Source organism: Giraffa tippelskirchi, chromosome 14 (genome assembly GCF_054371585.1).
Source record: "Giraffa tippelskirchi isolate mGirTip1 chromosome 14, T2T-mGirTip1v1.2.pri, whole genome shotgun sequence".
NCBI lineage: Eukaryota > Metazoa > Chordata > Mammalia > Artiodactyla > Giraffidae > Giraffa > Giraffa tippelskirchi.
The window spans coordinates 72,130,692-72,140,730 of NC_137288.1; the positions used below are offsets into that span (position 1 = coordinate 72,130,692).

General features: G+C 47.1%; 1 protein-coding gene and 1 non-coding gene across 2 annotated transcripts in view; one reads left to right on the forward strand and one right to left on the reverse strand.

The window, feature by feature from the left end:
* Window positions 1–9,299, forward strand: part of PHLPP1 (PH domain and leucine rich repeat protein phosphatase 1) — a 257,597-nt gene extending 248,298 nt beyond the window's left edge. The window contains exon 18 of the mRNA XM_081562281.1: window positions 9,088–9,299. Coding sequence (XP_081418407.1) covers window positions 9,088–9,199 — 112 coding nt within the window. The 3' untranslated portion in view covers window positions 9,200–9,299. The remainder of the gene's footprint in view (window positions 1–9,087) is intronic.
* On the reverse strand, window positions 6,056–6,128 carry TRNAE-UUC (transfer RNA glutamic acid (anticodon UUC)). The gene has a single exon. It is a non-coding gene; the product is annotated as a tRNA-Glu (tRNA).
* Window positions 9,300–10,039: the final 740 nt, after the last annotated feature.

Genomic DNA, 10,039 nt, shown 5'->3' on the forward strand with positions numbered 1-10,039 from the left:
AATAGCAAAACCAAAACCACTTGGGAAGGACACTTCTGTGTTCCAGATTGCACAGGATTCTCACAGAGAACAAAACATGATCATCCCTGTGGAAGACAAGCTCACAGTAAAGATGAATAATTATAAAATGCTAAAGGACACAGTCAGCAAGACTTAAGTGTCCACACCAAGCATTGTAGCTTGTAGGTAATGGAGTATTCAGAGAGCATAGCGTAATGCATTTAAAATATAAACCACAGAAGAGCAAGTGATAAATGGAGATAAATATGACCAGATAGATTCGAAGAAGAGCCAAATAGAACTTGTAGAAATGAAAAATAGGATTATTTAAATAAAACACTCAGTGGATAGGGTTAAGCAGCAGCTTAGACACAAGTAAAGGAAAAGTTTGTAAATTGGAAGATGGAGCCAAGGGGAGATAGAAAATATTAAAGAGAGCTTAAGAGGCATGAAGGATAGAATAACACGAGCTGTCGTATCCTTGATAGGAATTTTAAGCTGGAAGAGAAAGAATGAGACAGTGGCAATCCTCAAAGAGATACTGGCTGAGTCGTTTTTTTGTTTGTTCTTTTTTAAAGAATTAACAGAAGACATGATCCTTCATACTCAAGCGGCAGGGAGTCCTGAGTAATACAAGCAAAAATAAAGGCACACCTACAGATGAAAGTGAAATTGCAGAACACCAGAGAGGGAAAAGAGATTAAATCTCTCTTGATAAAGAAACCAGAGATGAAAAAACAAAACGGGCTTGCCTACAAAGCAACGACAGCCCAACTGAAAACGGCCTTCTCAACATCAACAAGAGAAGTCAGAAGAAAAGGCATGTGCTGACAGAAAGCAAGTATCAAGGTAGACTCCAAAATCTAGCTAAAGGGTTAAAGAGCAAGGATACCATAAAGACATCTTCAATTAAATAAGAGTGGAAAGTTTATAAAAATAGTTTTATTTATTTATTTTTGTCTGTGCTGGGTCTTCATCGCTGTACAGGCTTCTCACTGCGGTGGCTTCTCTTGTTTGGAAGCACAGGCTCCAGGGCGTGCGGACTTCAGTAGCTGTGGCTCCCGGCTCCATGACGCAGGCTCAGTAGCTGCAGTGAACGGGCTTAGCTGCTCCTCGGCATGTGGGATCCTCCCTGATCGGGGACCAAACCCGTGTCTCCTGCACTGGCAGGCGGACTCTTTCCCACTAAGCCACCGGGGAAGCCCAAAGTGGAAAGTTTACCCCTAACAGATCCTCCCTAAAAAATACACTAATAAATATACTTCAGAGCAAAAAGCACCAGCTGAGTCCACAGGAAACGAGCAGGACACAGAGCAGCCTTCTGCTCCCCCGGCCGCTCTTGTCCTCCGTTTCTCATGGTGCCTCCACCTCCGACTTCACGGGGAGGAGGGACAGGTGAGGAGGACGCTCACAGATGGGGACGCAGGAACACGTGGGGGTCCTCCTGTGGCACTACTGTGCCTGCATCACACAGTCTCTGTCTACTTACATCTCTGGCTGGGGTTCTCTGTCAACTCACCCCTCCTGGGATGGAAGACGGAGGCCAGAGGGACCCCAAAGTGCATCACAGAGCCTCCAAGCCCTGTGGTACAGCTCAGACTACAGAAGGAGCGCGCTTCTGGTTTTGGGAGGAAATCACCTATTAGTCCATCCTCCACAGCAGTCTCCCACTGGCCGAGGTGGGCGCCCGTCTTTGGGTTCTCTCTGCGTCTGGCCCTAAGACAGAGACTCCAGATGAAGCAGTTTATTTGGAAGGTGATCCCAGGAGATGCTGGCAGGGGCATGGGGACATGGGACCAGAAAGGGAAGATAGCCAAGCGTGTGATATCAAACTGGCTGCCACCGTGGGTGACTGAAGCTTATACGTGCTCAGAAAGCTCTGGAAGCCAGTGTAGAATGTGCCTCTCAGAGTGTCCTGTCTTGGGGGGTAAGGGAGCCGGGGTGGTGTGTGAACACTCCCGTGCTGTTGGGAGGCTGTTCCAGGGGCATCAGCTCCTGGGCACTTCGGCCTGCTGCACTGCTTGCAAGGCGGGCGCTCCAGGTCAAGCGAAAGTCTTCGGGCCACAGGATGAGGTGCTGGCCGTTGGAATTCCAGCCTGTCATCGCTGAAGGAAAGGACAAGGGTGTGGACGGGCTCAGGCAGCATCTGGTATTGCGCCTTGATTCCAAGCCTGCAGGAGAGCACATTTCTTTCACAGGCAACACAAAGACCCAGCAAACTCGGGGCCAGAAAGGTGCTTCGGAGCTTCCCGCTGCCCACTGGCCTCGTCTGAATGAACCCTGCCACCTCCTGGTTCTCTTGCAAACTTTGGGAGGGTTGCAGGAAGCCTGGGGCTTTTTTTGCCTCTCATTACAGGGACAGAATCTAAAAAAATCCCTCGAGTGTGTGCCTTGTCCGCCAGCTCTGCTAGTGGCCTGGCAGGCCGTCAGCAGGCAGACCGCGCAGGTGCAGCTGGCACCGCAAACAGCAGGTGATGCAAAGGAGCAGGAAATTCAGGATGCTTCAACTCCTGGCTGACAAACTCCAGAAAAAGGACGCGCCTTTATATTCCTGACATTCACCCAGGTTTGAGTACTATAAAAAGAACTGGAGAGGAATAAAATTAGAAACACACCTTTTGGCACTCGTAAAATAAAATGGAATAAAAAGGTTTGGGAAGTGACAGGAAGAACACCAGGGCAGGCGGCATGACTCACTGCAATTTAGCTTTGGCCACAGCCTTGGCGGGTGACCTGTCCCATCCCACTGAACGGTTTTAATGACCCTGCCCTCTGCTTTTGTTCCTTTCTGTGGTCTACAATTTTATCTTAAATGCCCAGTATTTTATAAAGTCTCTAATAGCTTGGGGAGAAGGCAGTGGCACCCCACTCCAGTACTCTTGCCTGGAAAATCCCATGGACGGAGGAGCCTGGTAGGCTGCAGTCCATGGGGTCGCGAAGAGTCAGACACGACTGAAGCAACTTAGCAGCAGCAGCAGCAATAGCTCGGACGTTCATTATCTGCAAGGGGGTTTCAGTTCACTACCTCACCTAAAATAAAGACGCTACCTCTTACACATCCCCTTCTCAGCCTCTTCTTACTCTCTCTGCCATTTTACGGTTGTGAGGAGGATGGGTCCCAGTGGAGAGCCCTGAGTCCACTTCGGCAGCTGTTAGAGAGACTCGTATATGAAGCTATGAAATCCCCATCCCTCCTAGAAGAGAGTTGGTGCTTCCCTGGTGGTTCAGCGGTAAAGAATCTGTCTGCAGTGCAGAAGATTCAAGTTCGATCCTTGGATCAGAAAGACCTCCTGGAGGAGGAAATGGCAACCAGTATTCTTGCCTGGGAAATCCCATGGACAGAGGAGCCTGGTGGGCTATAGTCCAGGGGTCTGTAAGAGTTGGACACGACTGAGCAACTAAATCAGCACCGCAGAAGAGAATTATGAATTATGTCAGGCCCCAGTACTTGATTGAGAGTCTTGTTATACTTCAGTATCAATTTCAGCTTTATCTATTTATTCCATCCATTCATCAGTCTGTCCATACATCCACCCACCCATTGTTCCATCACATCCCTCCCGCTTGGGAGCCAACCATCTTTCTTCCATCCCAGCCATTTTCCGTTCATCTCTCCAACCGAGCCGAGCAGCCTCCCCCAAGCCTTCCCAGCTACTCACCTTCCTTTTTCTTCCTTCCTTCCCTCTTTCAACGAATGCATCTCAAATAATCATTCTTCCATCTAGCAACTCACTTATGGCAACCATCCAAGACTGAGTGCCTCTGAGCTAACTACCCAAGTGTCAAAATCCAGAGGTAAAAATATTAGTTTACCCTTTAATAACATTTTTTTAAAAATCTGTAACTGGGGATTACCTTTTCTTTTCTTTTAATGGAAATCATTTCCTCTAGAAATATTTGTGAATCTGCCCACATGCAGTGGTAAGCCTATTCAGGGAAAAGTGGGAAGAGAATTCTTGAGAGTGTTATTGTAATTTAATACGGGGCCCTGAACCGAGTGTCTCCTGAGGGATGCTCCCTCGTGTCGGGGAACCCTTCCTCTTGTGCATTTTCACTGAGCGTCACAGACGACCTTGTACGCTTTCCTGGTGGAGCAGGAACAGAGACCGAGCCTTCCAGATGTCTAGGAGGACTCCGGGAATGCGCACAGCAGGCAGCTGTGTGTTAGAAACGGGGGTCCAGACCCAGCTTCACTCTGATGGCCCGGAATCTCCCAGCAAACCTCCTAACCTCAGCGTCTGTTTCTCCACACGGAGTTATTGTGGCCCTGCCAGCTTTGCATAAATTGTGTACAGACTGCCCCAAAAGAGCTTCAAAAACCATCAACTATTTCTTTTAAAAATTGTTATTTTTTAATTACATAAATAGCTAAATGTTGACAGTAGAAAAATCAGAAGATCCAAATGAGAAAAAACTAAAACAAACAGACATGAAAACCTTTAGTCCCACCACTCAGCTCCCCTGAGGTGTGTTCTGTTGTTCAGTCGCCAAGTCGTGTCTGACTCTTCTCAACTCCAACCACACGCCAGGCTCCCCTGTCCTTCACCGCCTCCCAGAGTTTGCTCAAGCCCATGTCCCCTCAGTCAGAGGTGCCATCCAGCCATCTCATCCTCTGTCGTCCCCTTCTCCTCCCACCTTCAGTTTCCCAGCACTAGCATTTAACGAATGCTCAAGCTGAAAAAGCAGGTTCTGTAACAGGATATATAGTAAAGATCCCAGCATTTAAAACTATCTTTTCAAATGTACACATATATTGGGAAGATTATTTTAAATTAACTTTAATTCCAGTATAGATTAATAATATTTAAAAAGTTAATAAGTAAAATATAAAAGTTTAAATTGATCACGCCCTACTATGTAGCTCTAACCACTGATGACATTTTGGTGTGGTATTCTCACAGAATTTATATCTGTCTACATTTTTACAAATATTACACCAAATCATACAAATATGTAATCTGTTTTTCCATTCAATGACCAACTTTCCGTGTCAATATGTATACAGTTGACTCTTGAACTGCACAGATTTGAACTGCATGGATTATTTTCAAAAAATACATACTACAGTACTTACTGCAAGATCCATGGTCTGTTGAATCCCCAGATGTAGAATCATGAATAGGAAGATCAACCATGAAGTTATATGCAGATTTTTCATTGCAGGATGTGGGATAGCACCCACCACCCCAGTTGTTCAAGGGTCAGCTGTACTTCATGCTATTTTAATTAGCTTTTAGTGTTCTATCTTATGACCCAATCACAGTTAATTCAGCCCACCCTCTTCTGTTGGCTAGTTAACATATCCATCTTTCAAAAATTTGTAATTTTTCCCTGTGAACAACATACAGTCAAGATCCTTCCAGTAAAATTTTTGTGTGCATAATTTCAGAATTGTTGGACTGCTTATTCTCCCATTGTGATATAGGCGAATCTTCACACTTCAGAAGTGTTGAACTATTTCAGAATAGTCCATTTCAGAAACGTTGGACTATTTATTCTCCTGGTATGATATAGGCGAATCTGCCCTACCCCCTTATAAGAATATACTTAGTTAAGTCTGAATTGGAAGCCCTTTCTTCCTTTTAGCAGTCAATACAGAAAGGGGAGGCTGGAGAGTCTGTCTCCAAGCCTTACCCTGGGGACCCCATCCAGGGGCCCCACCTGACAGATAAACTCTTTCGTTAGCTTTTCCCTAAATCCCTTCAGATTTGCCTTGCAAAGCCAAGAGAATACAAATATAAATTCTTATCTCCCACCCCTTTTGCTACACAAAGTGGCAAATTATATGCACTGTCCTGAAGCTCACTTATTTTTCTCAAGAGACGCAGTAGAGCGCTTTCGCATCCGTGGTTTCAGCAGCAAAGTGGGCCCCCCAGGGAGGCACCAGGTCTAGGCAGAGCCCCCTGCTGGGCGCAGTTTGCTTCACAGGCAAGGTGGCGGTGAGCAATCTCTTGCGTATGTGCATGCCCGCGCCACAGGATGCATTCTCAGAAGAGCGATCATGTATTTATAATTTTTTTTTTTTGGCCACACCACACAGCTTGCGAGATCTCAGCTCCCCGACCAGGGATTGAACCTGGGCCCTCGGCAGTGAAAGCACAGAGTCCTAACCACTGGACCACCAGGGAATTCCCCACATATTTGTGATTTTTGATGGATGAGACACAGTCCCCTCCATAATGGAAATACCAGTTCACATGCCACCAACAACATTCCACAGTGCCTGTCTCTCCACAGACCAGCTGACAGAGTGTGGTATCAAAAACTAGGATTTTTGCCAATGCAGTGGATGAAAGTGTGTTTCAGGGGTGCTTTCTGTCCATGTTGCCCGCATTTTCTATTGGATTCTTTCTCTTTCTTTCATCTTATTTCTAGGTGCTCTTTTCTGTATTAGGAACTTTTATCCCTGATTTATCATATGAACTGCAAGAATTTTTTTTTTTTACATTTGTCATTTAGAAAAAATTAGCCTACAGTGTTTTTTTTCCTTTCCATGCAAAAGTTTAAACTGTGTGCAAGCTCAGTTGTGTCCAACTCTGTGCGACCCCGTAGGCTGTAGCCCGCCAGGCTCCTCTGTCCATGGGATTCTCCAGGTGACAATACTGGAGTGGGTTGCCATGCCCTCCTCCAGGGGATTTTCCTGACCCAGGGAGAGAACCTGTCCCCTGTGTCTCCAGCATTGCCGGCGGGTTCTTTACCGCTGAGCCACTTGGGAAGGCCTTAAAGAGTGGAGTGGAGCATACTGGTCTCATCGCCGGGCCTCTAGACATCGAGTCACAGGCTGGTGAAGCAGGGACAGTGATGTCCTCCAGGAGGGAGCACTCTCAGGCCTCCAGGAGCCCGGGGCCGGCCCCAGCACCCAGACGGTCCGGCAGCTCCTTGGGTCCTCAGGGGCTGGCTGCCTTTTTTCTTTTCTTTTCTTTAAGCCTCATTTCATGGGAACAGGAGCACTGTAAGTATCTCACAAATCCATTTAGTGAGAACAGAGGGAACAGAATCGGGAGCGGGCTTATGTCGGGGAAACATAATATGGTCAGGCCTGTGCCTGCAGCACCCCCAGCCCCCACAGTGGGCGACTTGGGCTGCAGGTCTCTGACTGCCCAGAGGGGGCAGCACTGATAATGGCAGGAGATGTGCTTCCCAGTGTGTGGACCATTCTGTGTACACGTCAGTTTTGTTTTGTCTTGTTAGCAATAGAGTGGTTTCATTTTTATTGTCAAAGTCCACCATTTATTAGGCTGCAGATCTGAAGCAGATCAATTTTTAATTTATACTTTTTAAAAAAATTTTTTTTGTTTACTTTTTTTTTTTTTTTTTATAAATTTATTTATTTTAGTTGGGGGCTAAACTTTACAAAATTGTAATAGTTTTTGCCATACATTGACATGAATCAGCCATGGGTTTACATGTGTTCCCCTTCCTGGACCCCCCACCCACCTCCCTCCCCATCCCATCCTTCTGGATCATCCCATTGCCCCGGCCCTGAGCCCTTGTCACATGCATCGAACATGGAATGGTGTTCTGTTTCACATATGATAATATACATGTTTCAATGCTATTCTCCCAGAACGTCCCACCCTCACCTTCTCCCTCAGAGTCCATAAAATTGTTCCATGCTGTGTCTCTTATTCTGTCTCGCATTCTGTCTGTTTACTTTTTTAACTGGAGGAAAATTGCTTTTCAATGTTGTGTTGGTTTTTAAACGGCACTCATCACAGCCTAGGGCTTCCCTGGTGGCTCAGACGGTAAAGAATCTGCCTGCAATGCAGGACACCCTAGCTCGACCCCTGGGTCAGGAAGATCCCCTGGAGAAGGGAATGGCAACCCACTCCAGTGTTCTTGCCTGGAAAATCCCATGGACAGAGGAGCCTGGCGGGCTACAGTCCGTGGGGTCGCAAAGGATTGGACACGATTGTGCAACTAACACTTTCACTCTCATCACAGCCTAGTAGTTTATGAACTGTGTCCTGAAACTGGGGCAGAAACTTGGAGGTCACTGGACATCCCTGAGTAAGTAAGGATGTGCATCTTGGCTGTTCCTCTTGGCTCAGGTGCAGCATTCTAGAAGAGTCCTGGGGCTGTAAGAATCATGCAGAAGGGGTGTAAGAGTCCAACAAGCTTCTGCGCTGGCCAGAGAGCCTCCCTCTGAGGCAGCTCTTTTAGCCCTGTGGCGTTAACAGTGGAAACACGCACGCAGCCCTAACAACGCCAGGCTTGGAGACTCTGCCGTTACCCCTCCTTACAGGTGGGGACACCGAAGAACAGAGAGTTTAAGAGACTTGCCCCAAACTACCCACCCAGGATGTGGCAGAGCTGGGACCTGAACTCAGGTAGCCCGACTCCAGGGCGCAGGCTCCTGGTCAGTATACAGAGTGGTCTCAGTCAACGACGGCTGCTGCTGCTGTTTGGTCTCTCAGTCGTGTCCCACTCTTTTGCAACCCTATGGATTAGCCTTCCAAGCTCCTCTGTCCATGAGATTCTCCAGGCAAGAATACTGCAGTGGGTTGCCATGCCCTCCTCCAGGAGATCCTGCATTGGCAGACAGATTCTTCACCACTGAACCACCTGGGAAGCCCTCACTTAATGACTGAAAGTGAAAGTGAAGTTGCTCAGTTGTGTACAACTCTTTGCGATCCCACTGACTGTAGCCTACCAGGCTCCTCTGTCCATGGCCCTGATCGCTTAATGACCACTCCACACCTAAGAAGAGATGTAGAGGGAGGACAGGAAAGACAGTTAAGGAGGAATAGAGGAAGAGAACTGACGACTTCCGGTACCACTGCTGCTGCTGTAACTGCTGGCCGCTGTTAAGAGGGTGGTTTCTAGTTCCGTGAACAGAGGAGCCTAGCGGGCTACAGTCCATGGAGCTGTAAAGAGTTGGACTCAACAGAGCAACTAACACTTTCACTTTCTATTTCTGGAGAAAGCTGGGCCGGGGAACTGGATCCCAGGGTTCCAGGTTCAGCAACTGAAACTCCCCTAGCTCTAAGATTTGGGGTAAATCACTTTATTTTGACTTATTTCTCTTGTTCTTATTATGGTAAAAAGTACATAACATAAAATTTACCATATTGTTCTATTTTCCAGTGTGCAGTACAGTGGCTTTCAGTGTTCACAATACTCGGCAGCCATCGCCATGACCTACTTACAGAACTTTTCCATCATCCCAAACAGCAACTCCAGTCTCATTCAGCGATAACTCCCCATTCCTCCTCCCCTAGACCCTGGTAACCATTGTGTACTTGCTGCCCACAAATTTGACTGTTCTGCGTACCTCGTATGCATGGAATTGTACACCAGTTGTCCTTTTGTGTCTGGCTTATTTCATATAATAATGTGCTCAAGGTTCATCCACGTCTATTGTGTATCAGAATTTCACTCCTTGTGAAGGTTCAGTAATGCTCCGTTGTACACTTGTTCAGTAATATTCTATCGTACTTGCTCACTAATATTCCATTGTACTCATGTTCCACCTTTTGGGTACCCACTCACCTGTTGATGGACCACTGGATGGCTTCCTCCTGTGACCAGTGCTGCTGTGAACACTGGACCCAAGCCCCTGTTTTCAGTTCTTTGGAGTCAGTACCTCAGAGTGCAATTGCTGGGTCTCCTACCAAGTCTGTGTATAATAGTTTGAGGGACTTCCAAACTCATTTTGTTTTCAACCAGGAGACACTTTCCCCTCATTCAGGAAATGCATACCCTGGGCATACACTTCCTAGTCTTTTCCTGGGCCAAGGAGCAGAGATTTTCCAGCCTCTTCTCCCTGAAGCATCAGCCTTGCAAGAGTCTAGTTTGTGCGGTGCTCACGGGGCCTGAGGCCACAGGCCCGTGAGGTAGGTCCTCGCATACGGATCCTCCCTCTCCTCACCTGGACTTGACACCCCGGGGACCACCCCTTCCTTCTAAGAGTCACTTTCCATGTTTGTTTCCTTCATAGTTTCTCCTTCTCCGCAGCAGAAGTTCTGTGAGGGTGGAGGTATTTTTTAGTCTAGTTTTCTATTACATCCTCAAACCACAGAACGGTGCCCGGCATGCA